Below are 23,234 nucleotides of genomic sequence, written 5' to 3' on the forward strand. Positions count from 1 at the left end.
CTTTGATCCACCTCTACGCAGACACCGTTCTGTGTACGCCTGGACCTTCTTTAGACACTCTGGGATATTCTGGACCTTCTTTAACCTCTCTGGGATCGTTCGGACGCTAGCATCCCACCACTCCAACAGCCAGTGAAAGTGCAGGGCGCCAAATTCAAAACAACAGAAATCTCATTCAAATTCCTCAACCATACAATTATTTTACACCATTTTAAAGATACACTTCTCTTTAATCCAACCACAGTGTCCGATTTCAAAAATGGCTTTTCTGCGAAAGTGGAACATTATGTTAGGTCAGCAACTAGTCACAGAAAGCATTCAGCCATTTCCTACCAAAGAGGTGTCACAAAAAGCAGATATATAGATAAAATGAATCACTAACCTTTGACGAGCTTCATCAGATGACACTCCCAGGACTCAATGTTACATGTATGTTTTGTTCGATCAAGTTAATATTTATATCCAAAAACCTCGTTTACATTGGCGCCATCTTCAGAAATGCCTTCAAAACATCTGGAGAAATTGCAGAGAGCCACATCAAATAACAGAAATACTCATCATAAACTTTGATGAAAGATACATGTTTTACATAGAATTAAAGAAACTTGTTCTTAATGCAACCGCTGTGTCAGATTTCAAAAAAGCTTTACGTGCAAAAGCACAATATTCAGTAATCTGAGAACAGCTATCAGCCACAAAAGCAAGCCATACAGTTACCCGCCACGTTGTGGAGTCAACAAAAGTCATAAATAGCATTATAAATCTTCACTTACCTTTACTGATCTTCGTCGGAATTGACTCCCAGGACTCCCACTTCCACTAGAGATGTTAGTTTTGTTCGATTACGTCCATAATTATGTTCAAGTAACTCCGTTTTGTTCGCGTTTAGTTCACTATCCCAAAGGCACAATGCGCGAGCGCAAAATCCAGACGAAAAGTCAAGATTTCCATTACAGTTTGTAGAAACATATCAAACAATTTTTACAATCAATCCTTAGGGTCTTTTTATAATAAATCTTCAATAATATTCCAACCGGACAATAGCGTATTCATTACAGGGGAAAAAGAAGGAACGGCACGCCCGCGTTTACCCGTGCAGTAAACTGATTGGCCACAGCTTAGTCCACTTGTTGAAACGGCTCTTATTTGACCCCGTTCCACAATAGAAGCTTCAAACAACTTTCTAAAGACTGTTGACATCTACTGGAAGCCTTGGGAAGTGCAATCTGGCCCCAAGACACAGCATATTGGATAGGCAATCACTTAAATGAAACTACAAACCTCAGATTTCCCACTTCCTGGTTGGATTTGTCTCAGGTTTTCGCCTGCCATATGAGTTACGTTATACTCACAGACATAATTCAAACAGTTTTAGAAACTAAAGTGTTTTCTATCCAACACTACTAATAATATGCATATATTAGCATCTTGGACAGAGTGGCAGGCAGTTTACTCTGGGCACCTTATTCATCCAAGCTACTCAATACTGCCCCCCTGTCACCAAGAAGTTAACAAACCTCCAAATGAGCTTCAATGCCATACAACACTACTTCCGTGGCCTCCAACTGCTCTTAAATGCTAGTAAAACAAAATGCATACTCTTCAGCCGACGCTGCCTGCACCCGCCCACCCGACTAGCATCACTACTCTGGACGGTTCTGACTTATGTGGACAACTATAAATACCTAGGTGTCTGGCTAGACTGTGAACTCTCCTACCAGACTCATATTAAGCATTTCCAATCCTAAATTAAATCTAGAATCGGCTTCCTATTTCGCAACAAAGCCTCCTTCACTCATGCTGCCAAACATACCCTCGTAAAACTGACTATGCTACTAATCCTTGACTTCAGCGATGTCATTTACAAAATAGTTAGACTACTTAGACTACATCTCATTTGCTATCACAGTACCCAGCTGTTTTGTCACCAAAGCCCCATATACTACCCACCACTGTGACCTGTATACTCTCGTTGGCTGGCCCTCAAGACATATTTGTCGCCAATACCACTGGCTCCAGGTCATCTATAGGTCTCTGCTAGGTAAGCTCTGCCTTATCTCACCTCATTGGTTACCATAGCAACACCCACCCCTAGCACACGCTCCAGCAATTATATTTCACAGGTCATCCCAAAGCCAACACCTACTTTGGCCGCCTTACCTTCCAGTGCTCTGCTGCCAATGACTGGAACGAATTGCAAAAATCACTGAAGCTGGAGACATATATTTCTCCCTCCACTAACTTTAAGCATCAGCTGTCAGAGCAGATTACACAGCCCATCCCACCAACCAACTACCTACCAAATCTCCATATTTGTTCTTGTTTTTCTGCTCTTTTGCACACCAGTATTTCTACGTACACATCCTCATCTACACATCTATCACTCGTGTTAATTTGCTAGATTGTAGTTACTTCGCCACTATGGCCTATGTATTGCCTTACCTCCTTACTTCATTTGCACACACGGTATACAGTTTTGTGTTATTGACTGTACCTTTGTTTATCCCATGTGTAACGATGTTGTTTTTGTCGCACTGCTTTGCTTTATCTTGGCCAGGTCGCAGTTGTAAATGAGAACTTGTTCTCAACTGGCCTACCTGGTTAAATAAAGGTGAGCTGTTACTTCACTTGGCACACATGGAGCTTCTTTGACTGTTGCTTTCTTTATCATATTGAAATGGGCTATAGGAATAGGTGAATTACTCAATGTCACTCATGTGCTGCCCTGCTGAGCACTGCCCAACTCTGTTCATTCCTGTGCGGTGCCAGTCAAGTTCAAATACACTAAACCACATATGTCAGAGTCAAGGCCCGCGGGCCACATCCGGCGAGAAGGTTTTTTTTACGGCCCCTGGGATGATCTTGATTTATTATTAGAACCGGCCCGCAGACCGCAGCAAGCCGGCAGATCTTTTACACGCACCAATACTACATTTCCCACAATGCAACGGTGACGCACCGAGCAGTAGGCTGCTTCATTTCAATATTTATTGGCACAGCAGTTGTCAGCATCACAGTAAAATTAACTTTCAGATACCCATCAAAAATGGCAAAACGGAAGGTGGACACTGAGAACCGGGGTTTCAAACAAGGTGGGAGTCGGAGTATTTGTTCACGGAGGTAGCTGGAAAACCTGTGTGTCTTCTGTTGGAGAAAGTGTGGCGGTACTGAAAGAGTATAATCTGAGACGACATTATGAAACGAAACACGCGGACAAAAACAAGAATATGGACATGGAACAAAGGCTACAAAAGGCAGAGGAATTAAAACGAGGCCTCAAATCTCGACAGGCTCTGTTCAAAAAAGCCAAATCACAAGGCCAGGCTGCTGTCAAGGCCAGTTTTATTTTGGCAGAAGAGATCGCTAAATCAGCCCGGCCATTTACGGAGGGGATTTCATCAAAAACTGCATGATTAAAGTTTGTGACGAAGTTTGCCCAGAAAAAAGGCAACTCTTTTTAAATGTGAGTCTGAGCAGAAACACCATTGCCGAGAGAGTAGACCAGTTGTCCATCAATCTAAAAGAGCAGCTGAAAAAGGGAAAAGATTTCATTGCATATTCCTTGGCTGTGGATGAGAGCACCGACATTTCTGACATTGCCCAGTTGTCAATTTTCATCCGCGGAGTGGACTCCAGCCTAAGCGTGACAGAGGAGTTTTTGGCTTTACGTCCTATGCATGGCACAACTACGGGGCATGATTTGTATGAAGAGGTGTCAAGATGTGTAAATGAGATGGAGCTGCCTTGGGAAAACTCGTGGGTTTGACAACCGACGGAGCACCTGCGATGTGTGGACACAGGAGCGGACTGGTGGCGAAGATACGGGAAAAGATGCAAGAGGAAAACGCGACAGGTGAGCTGACAGCTTATCATTGTATCATACACCAGGAAGCGTTGTGCGGTAAAGCCTTGAAAATGGAGCATGTAATGAGCATCATCACGCGCACAGTTAACTTTATCAGAGCCAAAGGTTTGAATCACCGCCAGTTCAAGGCATTTCTGACGGAGTTAGAAACGGAGCATGGTGATTTGCCTTATCACACAGAGGTGCGATGGCTAAGCCAGGGAAAGGTGCTTCAAAGATGTTTCGAGCTTCGTGAGGAGATTTGTCTGTTCTTGGACAGCAAAGGGAAAGACACAACACAACTGAAATGTTTCTGTGTGAAATGGCTTTTCTGTGTGACATTACGAGTCATCTGAATGCAATGAACTTGCAGCTGCAGGGTCGGGATCGTGTCATCTCTGATATGTACAGTACAGTGAAGGCATTTAAAACCAAACTGACTCTGTGGGAGACGCAGATGCGGAAAGAAAATTTGAGCCACTTTCCCAGCTGCCAGACCATGAAAGAGAAGCTCTCTACCAGTGCGTTCCCGAGCGCACAGTTGGCTGATAAAATAGGTATGCTTGCCGCTGACTTTCGACGCCGATTTGCTGACTTTGAAGCACAAAAAAGCAGGTTGGAACTGCTCGGTAACCCATTTGCTGTTGACGTGGAAAGCTCACCACCAAACCTCCAAATGGAGTTGATTGATCTCCAATGCAATGATGCACTGAGGGCAAAATATGCGGCAGTGGGTGCTGCGGAGTTCGCCCGTTTCATCCCCGACACAATGCCCCAGCTGCGCATCCAGGCTGCTCAAACGTTGTCTATGTTTGGCAGCACATACCTGTGTGAACAACTGTTTTCTTTGATGAACTTGAACAAAACATCACACAGAAGTCGACTTACTGCTGAACACCTCCACTCAATTCTGAGGATTTCCTCAGCTCAGAGCCTTACCCCGAACATTGATGAACTTGTGGAAAAGATGGGACACCACCAAGTATCACCCTCAACCAAGTGAACATTACTGTGCAATCACATATTTAGAGTTTTTACTCAGTTCAAGTTTAAAAGTTAAAGTTTAATATTTGTTTTCACTGCATGTTACTTCTCCTTAAACAAAGTGTTGTTTTTGATTAATAGATTTTTGCACTTTATTTTATTGTATTTCAATCCAATTATATTTTAAAAATATTTCAGTTGAGTGGATGATAGAAAATTGCTATTATTGTTTTTTTCTTTGAAGTAAATTTAGCCCACTTTTGCTAAAATAGAAAATATAGGCTACTGATGGTGCCTTGAATACCGGTTTCTTTCATTTAATGTTCATGTTATGGGGATTTTTATATAAAGGAAATTTGTCTTTTGTGTCTGTTGAAAATTAAAGATTACTGACAGAGCCATAAGAAAATATTGCTTTATTTATCTGATCATATTGGAATATATTTGTTAGGTTTTCAGTAGGTTCAATTAGGTTCACTAGACTATATGCGTCATTTAAACATTTTTCAATGAACATTCGAACAGTCCGGCCCTCGGCTTGTAGCTAAATTTTTTATTTGGCCCTCCGTCCATTTGACTTTGACACCCCTGCACTAAACCATCGTCAGCATCACGATTTTGCCACCATCAGCGATGGCTGTCAGCATGGTCTATTGACGATGATTATCGAAATATTGCCCAAACCCTACTCTGCTCCAGAAGTTTATTATTTTTTTTGCACCAGCTGATAACTTGTTCACACCAAAATTGTTGCTGCGTCACACAATAGGAAAACAATAGTGTTTTAAGTCATTCACAGAGCTATAAGAAATAAGTTGCTTCCTCTATCCAATTTAAACCACTGATTGTGATTAATTTTGGGTTGACAATTAAGCTATTGCTGCTACGTGTACATTACTCTCAAAATAGGGCTCAAATTTAACATGTATTTTGTTCAATGGCTAATGTTTTTTTGTGTAGAAATGTTACACTTATTCATTTGGGGCAAATTCATCATCTAAGGAAATGAGAAATCAAAACGCTAAATATAATCGGCTGCTAAATATAATATGCTGCTAGTTAGCCGTGGGGATGGGTACGGTTATTCGAATATCCGAACTGACTTTTGTATTCTATTACTTGGAAGCAATGTTCCTTCTAAGCTGCTTGAGTACATCTCCCCTCGGACTGCTGCGCAGAAGAAATGAGACTGCGCCGAGAAGCACAAGATTGAACTTCACTCAACTTTATACAGTTTTCCCTTTACCCTTAATGCAACCGCTGTGTCATATTTCAAAAAACTTTATGGAAAAAGCAAACCATGCAATAATCTGAGTGCAGCTTTCAGACAACAAAGCAGCCAAAAAGATATCCTCCATATTGGGTAGTCAACATTAGTCATAAATATCATTATAAATATTCACTTACCTTTGATCTTCATCAGAATGCTCTCCCAGGAATTGCATTTCTACAATAAATGTTTTGGTTTGCTCGATTTATGTCCAAATAAATTATTTTTTGGGGGCGTTTGGTAAACAAATCCAAAAGCGCGTTCAGGTCCCGTTTGTCAAAGTTCCGTTACAGCCCGTAGAAACTTGTCAAACTAAGTATAGGATCAATCTTTAGGATGTTTTTAACATAAATCATCAATAAGGTTCCAACCGGAGAATTCCATTGTCTGTAGAAAAGCAATGGAACGAGAGCTAACTCTCTCGTGACCGCGCTCCACACATTACCAAGTCCAATAGTTCAAATGAAAGATAAACCCCTTGTTCATCTACCCAGCAAGTCAGATTTCTAAAATGTTTTACGGCGAAAACATAGCACATATTTGTATTAGATCACCACCGAAACAAAAGACAAGAGGCAGCCATTTTGTCCCAGAAAATATAAAAATTTAAAAGTAGGATTAAAAAATAAATAATTCACTAACATTTTGAAAATCTTCATCAGATTACAGTAATATGACATGTTACACAGTACATTTTTTTTTCAATAATATGCCATTTATATCCATAAATCTCTGTTTACAATGACGACATTTCAAAAAATGCTACTCACTCAATGTCCGGAGAAATGATGATAGCTCCGACAGATAACGTCAGATAACAAGCAATAAACATGACTAAATATACATGTTCTACATATAGTTACACTTCTTCTTAATGCAACCGCTGTATTACATTTATTTTTAATGTTACAGAATTCGTTCACTGGGCTATACAATGAGACGGCGCTCAGATATTAGCAGTATGTCTCCTCTACGTTTGGAGTCCACAGAAACCCAAAATAACCACATAAATATTCCCTTACCTTTGATGTTCTTCGATCAGAAGACATAGAAGTCATACTTACCCAATACATCGTTTGGTTTCAAGTTGTGTGTCTCTGTATTAGCATATGCTAACAGCTTCAGCTGAAATGCACCCAAAATGACTTCTGGTCCCGCACTCTTGCGCATCAAAACTTCAAAATTACATATTATATGTCGACTAAACTGGTCAAACTATGTGCAGAATCGAGCTTTATGATGTTTTTAACATGTAAAGCAATGATCAGCGCGAACAGAAAAACCGACTTCAATTGGTGTTTCTTGGAGAAGAAAGTGCCTCAAATCGGCCTCGCACAATAGAGTGCATGTATTTTCGAGTGACCCGAACGTTTTTGCCCGCCAAAGGACGAGGGCGCGCGAGATTCTCACAATGAACGCGCCATTTGAAAGCAGACATCGCGCTGAACACATACAAACTGTTCCCAGATCGCTAGCTGCTTGGGAAGGGTGGGGGCGATGACGTCAAAGTTGGCCCAACTTTTCTGTTGCCAAGAGAGTTTGGGAGAATGGCTGCCCTGAGAGTTCTGCTTTACATACAGACATAATTTAAACGGTTTTAGAAACTTTAGTGTTTTCTATTCAATAATAATTATTATATGCATATATTAGCAATTTTGGGAAAAAATATTTTCAGTTTACTATGGGCACGCACTTCCTCCAAAGGGGGCAGTATTCAGCCCTATCTCCAAGAGGTTAAATTAAAAAAATAAAAAATAAACTACAAGCCTCAGATTTCCCACTTCCTGGTTGGATTTTTCTCAGGTTTTTGCCTGCCATATGAGTTCTGTTATACTCAGACATCATTCAAACACTTTTAGAAACTTCTGTGTTTTCTATCCAATACTACTAATAATATGCATATATTAGCATCTGGGACAGAGTAGCAGGCAGTTTACTCTGGGCACCTTATTCACCCAACATGCTCAATACTGCCCCCTGTCACCAGGAAGTTAACACTATCAATGTTTCGCTAGCCAATACTACTAACTATATGCATATTCTAGCTTTTGGGCCTGAGTAGCAGGCAGTTTACTCTGGGCATCTTATCATCCAAGCTACTCAATACTGCCCCCCAGTCCCAAAGATGTTAAGAAGCTGTGGTTGGGTTGTGTTTCGGAGGACGCATGGCTCTCGACCTTCGTCTCTCCCGAGCCCGTACGGGAGTTGTAGCGATGAGACAAGACAATAACTACTAACAATTGGGATACCATGAATATGGTGAGAAAAAGGGGGTTGAACAAATTGTTGCACCTTTAACCAATAGCTTAACAACTTTAAAAAGTTTTGACTTTTTATTGTCTTTATTAAGACATTCTCTATGAAATTTCTGTCAGCCAGCCCGAGCCACCTGCATGCCCGACCCCCCTCGCTCCCAAAACATTTTTCCCCCAATTTTTTTTCCCCCAAGGGAAATGTTTAAAAAGTTTTTTTTATTATTAAAAAATAGACACATACAGCTGCATAACACACAGTCATAGGCCTGTAGAGATATTCTACGTGCACACAATATAGTTGCGTCGCCTCGTCCTGTGCCTAGGGATCCACCACCCTGAAGTGCCCCAAGTCAACACACTCCACTCGGCTTTAGGATCTTAGTGAAACATTCATAATTGTTTTGGGTGTGTACTCCCAAGGCCAGAGTGACAAACCACAGGACGGTAGACCCCCAAGGCTAGGACTGAGCAGCCCAGCAGCTAGGGATTTCCTAAATGTGTATCTCCCCTGACGTGGGAATATTTCAATAGACTCCTTTTGTCTTAATGTATTCCATAAAAGGCATCCAGACTTCGTGAAAGTTTCCCAGTATAACCTTAATATTGTATTAAATCAAATCTATTGATGCATAACCTGACATTTCTGCCATTCATTGTGGGAGGATAACCAACCTTCCAATTAATGGCAATGCATTTCTAGGATGCTTGGTTACACTGTTTTGTTTGATAAGTCTCCAGTATCAACAAGCAAACAAAAACAGGGAGAAGTGAGAATCTGTAGACATCCTCCGATATAAGAAAATACTCTGAATTCAAGACCATATATGTATCCTTTTTGTGTTTTACCCCTCCAGCACTCTGAAATGTAATTCCTCTGCATGTTATTCAGTTACACTGGCATATAGTGTGTTCTATGGATGTTCTTAAACTGCAGTAATTTATGTCTGAGATTATATGAACTTGGCATGCGAACATATCACTATCCATTCATCAATAGCTTCTACCAGGTCTTCCTCATTTTTGTTTTACATGCATTGTGTCATTGGCAAAAGCCTCTATCAACCCTTGTTAACAGTTTGGAGGTTTGTCAGACTGCCGTAAAATAGTGTCAATCTTTGACGCGTCTGGCTTCTCCAGTGTTTGCTGCACAGAGAAAATAAATGGTTGCGTCTGAAAATTCACCTCAGCTCCATCACAGCCTGGTCTTCCCTGCTGCCTGACCCTGCTGAGACCTGTAACCCTCTGATCCTCCAAAGATGAGGCATGACAAAGAATTAACTTGATGTACATTTATACTTTATATTATCCAAGAATAGAATCGATCAATAATTGAAATTACCATTAAGCTCAGATCCCAAACTAACTTTAGGCTTAAGCTGCTGTCCTGTAGCTACTGTAGGTCTACCCATCAACTCAAGATGGAGCTTTGTATCATTCACTGATATTGTGAATTCACTGCATTTCACCTGAGCTCCGTAGACTGGTCTTCCCTGGAACTCTGACCCTGCTGGGACACCTGTCACCATCTCATCCTGCTAAGACATAATAATCATAGTGTTGTGTACTGATGCTGCACCATGACTGTGAAGCCTGTAGAGCTGTTTATACCTTGTCAGTGTGAAAAGCAGGGAATTAGCTAGTGAAACTAATACATCAATTACATTAAAGTGCTATACTGACATTAATAATAACTCACGTTGCACAAAAAAGGTAAAAAAATCGTTTGGCTGCTAGTTTCATTGTTTGATTCGGGTCTAGTGTGAATTTGGCAAAAATTATGCTTAGTTTTGGCCAGCTCTCTTAACGGTACATCAACTGGTGAAAGCTAGCTAAATGAATCGGTTGAAACAGGACAAAAAGGCTACAAAACATTTACATTCAAACAATGACTGTTAGATGGCAATATGAGGTGGCTATTATTATCTGACTGATAGCTACAGGCTAGAGCTTAACTGGCTGTGTTAGCTACTAGCTAGCTAATTCACTTTAGCCGAAGGGTTGAAACATTAGCTAACGTTAGACTACTAGCTCAGCACTGGGAAAAAACACCAGTTTAGTTTTTTTCCTGTTAAGTTAAACAACCGTTACCTTGCCAGCTACATCAGTCAACTAAATGTAGCTAAATTGGTCATATTCTGGAGCCCTTCTGTAATGCACATGCCCAAATAATCATATATGGCATATTTTTGTCAATTTTAGATTAAAACTGATTTTGCTCTGTGTTCTAGCCTGTCAATTTGGTCACGTAGGTGACAACCAATCAGTGATTGAGATGGCCCAACTGAAGGCCTTGAATGACTGTTGCAGCTCTAGTAGCACTGACATCTATATTTCAAGTCTGCATTCTTCCCCAGGAAGGTGTGCTTGTGATGCTGGACATTGCCTGGCCCTGAACATCAAGCCTTATGCTGTTGGCTAGCCTGACTATTGCAGGGTGTTTGGTGTTGTAAGCCAAGGTTAGTATTATGCTGTGGTGCTGGTTACTGTGTATAACATATGTGCTGTGTTTCGGAAAGTGCCACATTGGGGAATGTGCTGACAGACAAAAACAGGCTTGGTAGTGAGTGCTGCTGGTGGGGTGTGAAGTGGGGGAGGATGGCGTGTGAAGCTGGTTGGGAGATGGCAAGATGGAGCTCCTTGTTTATTGGGAGGGAGGATTTTCCCTGCTCAGTTATGTCCTTCCTCCTTTAGACCCTCACTCTGATATATGAGGTCACTGATCCTCAAGTCAGCATCTTTCTATGCAGGGTGGGGATATTTGGTTGAAAGAGACGATCGGCGTCGTGTTCAATAAGTCATACAGCAGAAACGTTGTAAAATGCTTTGCAACTGAAATGTAGTCCCTCCCCGTTTCTTTTAGTCCTTCCGTTTGCTGCCTAATGGACATGCCCCAGGGCTGCGTTCAGCAGGCCACAACATTGTTGATTGTTGTAATATATTATGGGACACATGCCTCTGACATGTTAGAAAAATGTATCACATCAGCTCTAGTCATCACATGTTAATCTGCAACCTTCCACAATGCTTGCCTACTACATGTGACCCAGGCCTGGCCACCAGTCTTAATAAATGAGGCTTATTTAATTAATTGTCCCTGTAGTATTCTGCATCCTGCTTCTCCTTCTATGTGACCTTTCTACCACATGGCTTGCTTTGTTTGCCAGCTAGATTGACCTACTACAGCTTTGTGGGAGTGGCTAATACAGAATACAGTGGGGGAACCTCTATTGTATTTTCTTGATTTCTTATGCCCCTCCTTGCCTCCCTACTCAAAATGGATTGGAGGAGAAAATCAGACTGGAGGAACCAAGCAAATACAATTGAGATTCACCCACAAATGTTTATTATTTGACAGGGAAGAAATGGATCACCACCTGAGCTGACATATCCTACAACACGTGTATAGACCAGCCTGGTCCCCCACGGCAGATCAATTCAACACTTGCCTATCTGCGAGGCACTCCACAGTCCCTGACTGATTGGTGCAATCGAATGTGCAATATGGTGCTTCATGCTGCTGCTGTTAGGGTGCCAACTTGGGACGCAGCCCCAGATATTTAAATGAGATACCGGGTTCATTGATTAGATAAGAGCTTGTTCAGGAGGGCGTGGTGTTCCGGAAATAATATGCGTCTAGCTCTGTCTCTTTTGCCTGAGATGGGAATCTCCTTGGCTCTATGCCTTACATTTCTATCTGCAATACCTAGAGAACTTGCATTGCATTTAATAAGTCACCAGGTATCCTGAAGAGAGATTAGTGAAAATTAAATTCCTGTTTTCCTCACTGCTTTTCAATTAGGACAATTGGAGTTGGAATTTAAGTTTACTTCCTGTATTGACTGAATTTAATTTATCACATTCCTGATCTATTATCCTATACCACAGTATGTCACTTTGTCCTTTATCCAAAAGATAATTCCGCATTTGATGGTGATAATCAGTGATGTGGTGGTAAAACTATATACTTAACCTCTTACCTCCACCCGACACGCAGGCATCCCATCTAGACATCTGGAAATGCAAATGCGCTACGCTAAATGCTAATAGCACTCGTTAAAACTCAAACGTTCATTAAAATACACATGCAGGGTACTGAATTAAAGCTACACTCGTTGTGAATCCAGCCAACAAGTCAGATTTTTAAAATGCTTTTCGGCGAAAGCATGAGAAGCTATTATCTGATAGCATGCAACACCCCTAAAGACCCGCAGGGGACGTAAACAAAATAATTAGCATAGTCGGCGCTACACAAAATGCAGAAATAAAACATTCATTACCTTTGACCATCTTCTTTGTTGGCACTCCTAGATGTCCCATAAACATCACTATGGGGTCTTTTTTTTCGAGTAAATCGGTCCATATATAGCCTAGATATCAATCTATGAAGACTGTGTGATCAAGGAAAAAAACAGCGTTTTATAACGCAACGTCATTTTTGTATTATTAAAAAAGTCGACGATAAACTTTCACAAAACACTTCGAAATACTTTTGTAATGCAACTTTAGGTATTAGTAAACGTTAATAATCGATCAAATCGATCATCGTTTCTTGTCCGTTTGACCAAGAAACAAATCCTAGCCAAATGACAAGACTGTTGACATCGTGTGGAAGCTGTAGGTATTGCAACCTCGGCTCCAGGTAATGTGGTTTCTATTCAACAATGCATTCAAGTGGCGCATTGATATATTTTCCAGTTTTCAGTGATCAGATTTTCCTGCGCTTTTCGATGAAACGCACGTTCTGTTATAGTCACAGCCGTGATTTAACCAGTTTTAGAAACGTCTGAGTGTTTTCTATCCACACATACTAATCATATGCATATACTATATTCCTGGCATGAGTAGCAGGGCGCTGAAATGTTGTGCGATTTTTTTTATTTTTTTATTTTTTTAACAGAATGTTCGAAAAAGTAGAGGGTAGGATCAACAGGTTAAATTGAGTTTGTGGTGAATACAGTAACGCTCCCTATACTTGCAATGCATTTTTATGCAGAAGGTGGGTAACACGCGTAAACTGCGTTCACACTACACCACTAGCCCCCCAAAATCCATGCCTTGCGGCCAAAGTGGCCGTTGTGCCCTCGGGCCTACAATAATTATAATTCACTTCTGCCTGTCAAATTCGCACTACTCTTTCCTTTCTCTGCGCTCCGGAGCACCTCTCACTGGCACACATCCCAGTTCTTATTCGCTAATGCCCGTGATCGGGTCCTTCTCACAGCCCTCGGCTCAAAGTTGAGGTGAAGACCGACGCAATCAGGGATGCAATGGCTTAGTCCTTCTTATTGGATCTTAGGAAAGAAAGTACCAGCGGCCACTGCTGTTCCCCATTGCATCGGCTGCTGCTATAATGTCGCTGCCACTCCCAAAAATGATAGAACATGAAGAAATATTTTTGCAGAGGCGTACTTTGAAGTTGTAAGAACTGTCCACATTTACTTTTCCTCACACAAAAAGATGAGTAACAAGCAGCAAAACCACTGTCAAATTGTATTTGTCCCTTGTGCCGAATACAGGTGTAGTAGACCTTACATTGAAATGTGTATTTACATACGTAATAACTATTTAAAGAGCGAAAGTGAATAATAGCAGGGCTAAATACAGGGGGTACCGGTGCAGAGTCAATATGTGGGGTCACCGGAATCGCGGTAATATGTACATATAGGTAGCGTTATTAAAGTGACTATGCATAGATAAGAGAGTAGCAGCAGCGTCCCAGAGGGGGGGAGGGGGCAATGCAAATAGTCTGGGTAGCCATTTGATTAGCTGTTCAGGGGTCTTATGGCTTGGTGGTAGAAGCTATTTAGGAGCCTCTTGGACCTAGACTTGGCGCTCCGGTCCGCTTGCCATGCGGTAGCAGAGAGAACAGTCTATGACTAGGATGGCTGGAGTCTATGACAATTTTTATGGCCTTCCTCTGACACCGTCTGGCATAGAGGTCCTGGATGGCAGGAAGCTTGGCACCTGTGATGTACTGGGGCCGTTCGTACTACCCGCTGTAGTGCCTTGGTCGAGCAGTTGCCATACCAGGCAGTGATGCCACCCGTCAGGATGCTCAAGGGTGCAGCTGTAGAACCTTTTGAGGATCTGAGGACCCATGCCAAATCTTTTCAGTCTCCTGAGGGGAAATCTATTTTGTTGTGCCCTCTTCACGACTGTCTTGGTGCGCTTGGGCCATGTTAGTTTGTTGGTGATGTGGAACGTGAAGCTCTGTAGCAGCAGCGTTATGTCCCAAAAAATGTTGGATCAACGCAAAAAACAAAAAAAAAAATAGCATGGTTGGTTAAGAGCCGTTAAGACGGCAGCCCTCCCCTCCAGTGCCATCGTAAAAAAAAAAAAATACTATTCCAATAGTATAATAGTTTACCAGCTTGTTATGTGCGAGGAAAAAAATATTCCGAAATTACATTGCCACGAGCAGCGAAAAGATATTGCGATGGGTGAAATGTTTCAGTCACAGTTTGTCACATGAGCTCGGGGTTTGCTTCACACTTTTACGTGGTCAAAAACAGTGCGAAATTGAGTCTTGTGCTTCAACGCCCGAAGTAGTTGTGGAAATTGACCCAATATGTACTTTCAGCATCTTCATCATATCACAGTCTACCTTTTTAAAGGCCAGGTAGAAGATAGTGGATGTATAGTGCATTTGGGAAGTATTCAGACCCCTTAATTTTTTTTGTGATTTTGTTACTTTAGCCTTATTCTAAAATGTATTCGTTTATCAATCTACACCCAAATACCCCATTACTACAAAGCGAAAACATGGTTTTAGAAATGATTGCGAATGAATTACAAATTAAAAACATCTTGTTTACATAAGTACTCAGACTTTATGCCATGCGACTCGAAATTGAGCTCAGGTGCATCATGTTTCCGTTGATCATCATTGAGATGTTTCTACAACTTGATAAGTCCACCTGTGGTAAATTAAATTGATTGTAGATGATTTGGAAAGGCACACACCTGTCTATATAAGGTCCCACAGTTGACTGTGCATGTCAAAGCAAAAACCAAGTCATGAGGCCAAAGGAATTGTCCGTAGAGCTCCGAGACAGAATTGTGTTGAGGCACAGATCTGGGGAAGGGTACCAAATCATTTCTGCAACATTAAAGGTCCCCAAGAACACAGTGGCCTCCATCATTCTTAAATGGAAGTTGTTTGGAACCACAAAGACTCTTCCTAGAGCTGGCCACCCTGCTAAACTGAGCAATTGGGGGAGAAGGGCCTCGTTCAGGGAGGTGACCAAGAACCTGATGGTCACACTGACAGAGCTCCGGACTTCCTCTGTGGAGATGGGAGAATCTTCCAGAAGGACAGCCATCTCTCCAGCACTCTACCAATCAGGCCTTTATGGTAGAGTGGCCAGACGGAAGCCACTCCTCAGTAAAAGGCTCATGACATCCCGCTTGGAGTTTGCCAAAAGGAACCTAAAGGATTCAGACCACGAGAAACAAGTTTCTCTGGTCTGATGAAACCAAAATTGAACTCTTTGGCCTGAATGCGAAGCGTCACGTCTGGAGGAAACCTAGCACCATCTGTACGGTAAAGTGTGGCGGCGGCAACAGCATGCGTGGGGATGTTTTTTAGGGACTGGGAGACTGGTCAAGATCGAGGGAAAGATGAGTACTGAGATCCTTGATGAAAAACAACAAATTTAATTCACTTTAGAATAAGGCCGTAACAATGTGGAAACAGTGAAGGGGTTTGAATGCTTTCTGAATGCTCTGTACAATTTATGCTCCCTGCCTATAAAAGCCACAAACATTTACATTTTAGTCATTTAGCAGGCGCTCTTATCTAGAGCGTCTTATGGGGGTGGCAGGTTACCTACTAGTGGTTAGAGCGCTGGGCCAGTAACCGAAAGGTTGCTGGATCGAATCCCTTAGCTGACGAGGTGAAAGTCCGTCGATCTGCCCCTGAACAATGCAGTTAACCTGCTGTTCCCTGGTAGGACGTCATTGTAAATAAGAATTTATTCTTAACTGACATGCCTAGTTGAAAATATTTATAAAAACCTTTTCATATAGCAGCAATTAGGCTTAAGTGCCTTGCTCATGGGCACATCAACAGATTTTTCACCTCGGGGAATCGAACCAGTGTCCTTGCGGTTACTGACCCAACACTCTTAACCACTAGGCTACCTGCCGAAGATTGATTGAAATGGCCCAAACATATGATTGTAGTTTTGACTCGCACGGTGTGCCTACTGTAGTTCAAACATGGTGTAAGCCGGTACGCACCAAGTTGTACTTTACGTTTTAGTATGGAAAACGGCTGAGGATTTTTCTACAATCACAACATATTGACACAATTAGTCTTTGTAGAATAAAAATCTGATATAATCAATTACATGTGGAAATACTTATTTGAGTAAACATCAAACCAGCAGCAGATGAAACAGTGAATTCTCGCTCTCTTTCTGGTTTTAGCTTGCGGCCACAATTGGCTAGCTGTAGGATATTTACCGGCCCATGCCAGTGACAGACTTGGTTATGTTATCGAGATATGGTAGTACACAAATAAAATCTCTCACGTATTTTGTTAGCGAGAAGGAAACGACCACAAATTAATTCAGAAACGGGATAAGAGGATAGCTAGCTATACAAACTAACTTTTGCTGATGCCTCTTCAACAAGAAGCGTGACAACACGTCCCTCAGTATTGATACTTTGCCACAGAAGTTGAATGTTTGCTATTTGATGTAAATGGTCGTTAATATTGTGTGATTTTGTAAATTATCCAATGTTGAAAAATTCGATATTGGCATAATGTTTGGGCAATAGTATGTGGCTTTTGCATTCATTTGTGTAGGCATTCAAGAAGAAATGATTTCAATTACACAGCAATGAAATTATTTTATCCATGTAAAAGTTCAGACCACAGACAAGTTGGTTAGATGAACACTTGTTCACCCCTGTGTGTCTGTGTGACTTTCCGATTTAGATGGAAGCGGGCGGAGAGTCGCTACACCATCGAGCGGGCCTCCATCATCAGCCACTGGAACTGGCTCCAGGCCCACATCTCAGACCTGGAGTACCGTATCCGCCAGCAGACAGACGTCTACCGACAGATCCGTGCCAACAAGGTACAGCACCGCCTCAATATTGGGCTAATTGTTCACGGTTTAATAATATACGAGTAATATGGACATTTCATCCAAAGCGACTTGCAGAGGTGACAGCCTTGTCACTGACATATATTCAAGTATATGTGGCCCATGCAGTAGTCAAACCCACAACCCTGGTGTTGCTTCAACCATGCTCTAACCCATTTAGCCATTTGAATTAGAGGTCGACCGATTTGATTAGGGCCGATTTCAAGTTTTCATAACAATCGGAAATCGGTATTTTTGTGCGCCGATTTTTATTTTATTGTTATTTTTATACGTTTTTATTTAACTAGGCAAGTCCGTTAAGAACACATTCTTATTTTCAATGACGGCCTAGGAACGGTGGGTTAACTGCCTCGTTCAGGGGCAGAATGACAGATTTTCACAGTGTAGGCTCGGGGGATCCAATCTTGCAACCTTACAGTTAACTAGTCCAATGCAATAATGACCTGCCTCTCTCGTTGCACTCCACAAGGAGACTGCCTGTTATGTGAATGCAGTAAGCCAATGTAAGTTGCTAGCTAGCATTAAACTTACCTTGTAAAAAACAATCGATCATAATCACTAGTTAACTACACATGGTTGATATTACTAGATATTATCTAGTGTGTCCTGCGTTGCATATAATCTGACTGTGCATACAAGTATAAGTATCTGACTGAGCGGTGGTAGGCAGAAGCAGGCGCGTAAACATTCATTCAAACAGCATTTTCGTGCGTTTTGCCAGCAGCTCTTCGTTGTGCGTCAAGCATTGCACTGTTTATGACTTCAAGCCGATCAACTGGTTGGTGTAACCGAAGTGAAATGGCTAGCTAGTTGGCGAGCGCTAATAGTGTTTCAAACGTCACTCGCTCTGAGCCTTCTAGTAGTTGTTCCCCTGTCTCTGCATGGGTAACGCTGCTTCGAGGGTGGCTGTTGTCGTTGTTGCTGGTTCGAGCCCGGGGAGGAGCGAGGAGAGGGACGGAAGCTATACTGTTACACTGGCAATACTAAAGTGCCTATAAGAACATCTAATAGTCAAAGGTTAACTTCTTGCGTCGAGCAATCCCGTATCCGGGAGCGTAATCATAGCCTCAAGCTCATTACCATAACGCAATGTTAACTATTCATGAAAATCGCAAATGAAATGAAAGAAATATATTCACTCACAAGCTTAGTCTTTTGTTAACAACACTGTCATCTCAGATTTTCAAAATATGCTTTTCAACCATAGCTACACAAGCATTTGTGTAAGAGTATTGATAGCTAGCATAGCATTAAGCCTAGCATTCAGCAGGCAACATTTTTACAAAAACAAGAAAAGCATTCAAATAAAATAATTTACCTTTGAAGAACTTCGGATGTTTTCAATGAGGAGACTCTCAGTTAGATAGCAAATGTTCAGTTTTTCCAAAAAGATGATTTGTGTAGGAGAAATCACTCCGTTTTGTTCATTATGTTTGGCTAAGAAAAAAAACATAAAATTCAGTCATTACAACGCCGAACATTTTTCCAAATTAACTCCATAATATCGACAAACATGGCAAACGTTGTTTAGAATCAATCCTCAAGGTGTTTTTCACATATCTATTCGATGATAAATAATTTGTGGCAATTTGGTTTCTCCTCTGAACCAAATGGAAAAATACACGCAGCTGGAGATAACGCAATAATTTCGACGGATGACACCAAGCACCTGGTAAATGTAGTCTCTTATGGTCAATCTTCCAATGATATGCCTACAAATATGTCACAATGCTGCAGACACCTTGGGGAAACGACAGAAAGTGTAAGCTCTTTCCTGGCGCATTCACAGCCATATAAGGAGACATTGGAACACAGCGCCTTCAGAATCTGGGGCATTTCCTGTTTGAAATTTCGTCTTGGTTTCGCCTGTAGCATCAGTTCTGTGGCACTCACAGATATCTTTGCAGTTTTGGTAACGTCAAGAGTGTTTTCTTTCCAAAGCTGTCAATTATATGCATAGTCAAGCATCTTTTCGTGACAAATATCTTGTTTAAAACGGGAACGTTTTTTAATCCAAAAATTAAGAGCGCCCCCTATATCGAAGAAGCTAATGAAATACAAATAGTATATAGGGGAGTAGTCCTATAATTCCTATAATAACTACAACCTAAAACCTCTTACCTTGGAATATTGAAGACTCATGTTAAAAGGAACCACCAGCTTTCATATGTTCTGAGCAAGGAATTGAAATGTTATCTATCTTACATAGCACATATTGCACTTTTACTTTCTTCTCCAACACTTTGTTTTTGCATTATTTAAACCAAATTGAACATGTTTCATTATTTACTTGAGTATAAATTGATTTTATTGATGTATTATATTACGTTAAAATAAGTGTTCATTCAGTGTTGTTGTAATTGTCATTATTACAAATAAATGAATAAAAATGTATTAATCGGTATCGGCCTTTTTGGTCCTCCAATAATCGGTATCGGCGTTGAAAAATCATAATCGGTCCACCTCTAATTTGAATGACCATTTCTGTCCAGACCTGCAGCACGTACATGTGAAAGTGGCCTGTAAAGAGATGAGCATGAGCAATACCACAGTCGTGCCACTATTCACTATTGTGGTAGTGCTAGTACACACATGACCTATATAAACGTCCTGTATACGTTAGGCCTTCTTTTTTTTAAAGATGCGGCCTTAATTGTCTGGGACAGTCAAGTGTAGCTCTTATCACACAAAATATATCCCATTGCAAGTCACATGATACAAATATAGCAGGTAAATTACACCATCACACACGCACCTTGTGTAGGATGTGGGTTTGTCTCTCACTGTAGTTGGTAGCCTATACAGTATTATTTCATGTCTGTGGCTGATGTACGGTATTTCACTCCGCCCCTCAGGGCTCAGTGGAATTGGGAGGTGTGGCGCCCAGTGCATTGGTGGTGGGCGGGGCAGGAGTTAAGACTGAGCCTACTCCCCAGGACTGTCAGGTCACCATCACAGAGTCTGGACCCTGGAGAGGCCAGAATGGCAGGCCAGTCAATGGGGTCCTCAACAGGTACACACACAGAATACTTAATCTAACTTAGATTCTTCAAGTGCATCTATTTGGAGGAAGAACCTATGAAAATAAGGCAGTAACTTGCTCTTTTCTTGTGTGTAATAAAAATGATTGATTGTCTCTCCTCTCCAGGGTGTCAGAGAGTAACACCAAACACCAACCCAGCCCCAATGACAGCAACTGTGTGGCCGCCCGCACGCGCCCCTTACTCAACTGCAGACGACGGAGACTTGTACAGCCTAACACAGTACCTAACCTCAATGGCAAGGTATGTTTCTGCTTGTGCACTTGTAGATGCATGTAGATCCATAGTATGCTTTCCTCCTGCCCAGCACTAAAACAATAACTTTTTCCAGTGTTGAGTGTTTTGTTATTTATCCTCCTCTGCTCGTGGATTTCATAGGACTGTATATTGTTATCGATTATATTGTGTGTTTGAGTGGGCTATAAACCTAGTATAATAAGTTCTGAAGGACTAATTGTTATATCAAAACCAATTTGTTCCCATATTTTTCCCTGACATGAAGCTATGCAAATGTCATGTCAATAGTATCACTCCCAGTAGTCCATATTGTTTTTTTTTTTTAAATGTGACCAAGGGAACAAGCCGTGATCTACCTACAGTGCATTCGGAAAGTATTCAAACACCTTGATCCCCCCCACATTTTGTAACTGCCGTATTCTAAAACGGATTAAATAGTTTTTTTCCCCCTCGTAAATCTACACACACTACCCCATAATGACAAAGCAAAAACAATTGTATAGAAATTTGTGCAGATGTACTGCAAATAAAAAATCACATTTACATAAGCATTCAGACCCTTTACTTAGTACTTTGTTGAAGCACATTTTGCAGTGATTAGTGTCGAGTCTTCTTGGGTATGACACTACAGGCATGGCACACTTGTATTTGGGAGTTAGTCCCACGCTTTTTCTTCAGTCATGTCAATCCTCTGAGGTACCAACTGAAGGACCACAACCTCTGAGGTTGAATTGGGAGCGTTGCTGCACAGCTACTTTCAGGTCTCTCCAGAGATGTTCGATCGGGTTCAAGTCCGGGCTCTGACTGGGCCACGCAAGGACATTCAGAGACTTGTCCCAAAGCCATTCCTGCGCTGTCTTGCTTCGGGCCATTGTCCTGTTGGAAGGTGAACCCTCGTCTGAGAACCTGCTCCATAGTGTTCAGGACTTCATCAATGATCTCTCTGTACTTTTCTCCGTTCATCTTTCCCTCATTCCTGACTAGTCTCCCAGTCCTTGCCGCCGCCACCATGCTTGGCCGTGGGGATGGTATTGGCCAGGTGATGAGCACTGCCTGGTTTTCTCCAGACGTGACACTTGGCATTCAGGCCAAATAGTTCGATCTTGGTTTCATCAGACCAGATAACCTTGTTTCTCAAGGTCTTGAGAGTTCTTTAGGTGCCTTTTGGCATATTCCAAACGGGCTGTAATGAGCCTTTTACTGAGTGGCTTCCGTCTGGCCTCAATAAAAGCCGGATTGGTGGAGTGCTGCAGAGATGGTTGTCCTTCTGGAAGGTTTTCCCATCTCCATAGCAGAATTCTGGAGCTTTGTAAGTGACCATTGGATTCTTGGTCACCTCCCTGACCAAGGCCCTTCTCCCCCGATTGCTCAGTTTGGCCTCTCGGCCAGCTTCAGGAAGAGTTTTGGTGGTTCCAAACATCTTCCATTTAAGAATGGAGGCCACTGTATTATTGGGGACCTTCAATGCTGCAGAAATGTTTTGGTACCCTTCCCCAGGTCTGTGCCTCGACACAATCCTGTCTCAATGCTATATGGACAATTTCTTCGACCTCATGACTTGGTTTTTGCTCTGAAATGCATTAAGGGGTATTGTGTGTAGAATGAGGGGGTAAATTGAATCAATTTTAGAATAATGCTGTGACATAATAAAATATTGGTGTCCGAATACTTTCCGAATGGAGAGGTGTTTGCCTTTCCCTAACATGTCCAATCAATTGAATTTACCACGGGTGTACTCTGAAGTTGTAGAAGCATCTCAATGGAAACGGAAACGGGATGCACCTCAATTTCAAGTCTCATAGCAAAGGGTCTGAATACTTATGTACATTTCTGATTTAAATGCTTTATAAATAGGGTATTGTGTGTAGATTGAGGGACATGTTTTATTTAATCCACTTTAGAATACGCCTGTAAGGTAACAAAATGTGGGAAACGTGAAGGGGTCTGAATATTTTCCGAATGCACTGTACTTATAGTGCCTTCAGAAAGTATTCATACGCCTTGACTTATTCCACATTTTGTTACAGCCTGGATTCAATATTTTATTTTTAAAATATTTTTAATCTCCCCCTTCTACACACAATACCCCATAATGACAAAGTGAAAGCGTGTTTTTAGAAATGTTTGCAAATGTATTGAAAATTAATCTCATTTACATAAGTATTCACACCTGAGTCAATAAGTTGTGGAAGCACCAACAGTCTCTACTGCACTTAACCAATCTGTACTTTATGGGAGAGTGGCCAGACTCCTGAGAAAAAGGCACGTGATAGCATGCTTAGAGTTTGCAAGAAGGCACTTGAAAGACTCCGAGCACAATTCAAGAACATTCAGTGGTGTGTTTGTTGGGTTTAGCACAAGAAAGTACTTTCATTGTACATGCACTTTTTTTTAGCCCCTTTTTTTCTCTTCCCGATTTCATGGTATCCGATTGGTAGTAAGTCTTGTCTCGTCGCTACAAATCCCGTACAGTCTCTAGAGATGCGA

At 41.6% G+C, this 23,234-nt stretch overlaps 1 protein-coding gene across 4 annotated transcripts in view; it reads left to right on the forward strand.

Moving 5' to 3' along the window:
• Nucleotides 1–23,234, forward strand: part of kansl1a (KAT8 regulatory NSL complex subunit 1a) — a 57,514-nt gene that overhangs the window by 24,344 nt on the left and 9,936 nt on the right. For all 4 annotated transcript variants that reach the window (XM_035747016.2, XM_035747035.2, XM_035747008.2 and 1 more), the window contains 3 exons: nucleotides 17,298–17,439; nucleotides 20,325–20,482; nucleotides 20,618–20,753. In XM_035747016.2, coding sequence (XP_035602909.2) covers nucleotides 17,298–17,439; nucleotides 20,325–20,482; nucleotides 20,618–20,753 — 436 coding nt within the window. The remainder of the gene's footprint in view (nucleotides 1–17,297; nucleotides 17,440–20,324; nucleotides 20,483–20,617; nucleotides 20,754–23,234) is intronic.

Source organism: Oncorhynchus keta, chromosome 3, assembly GCF_023373465.1.
Source record: "Oncorhynchus keta strain PuntledgeMale-10-30-2019 chromosome 3, Oket_V2, whole genome shotgun sequence".
NCBI classification, from domain to species: domain Eukaryota; kingdom Metazoa; phylum Chordata; class Actinopteri; order Salmoniformes; family Salmonidae; genus Oncorhynchus; species Oncorhynchus keta.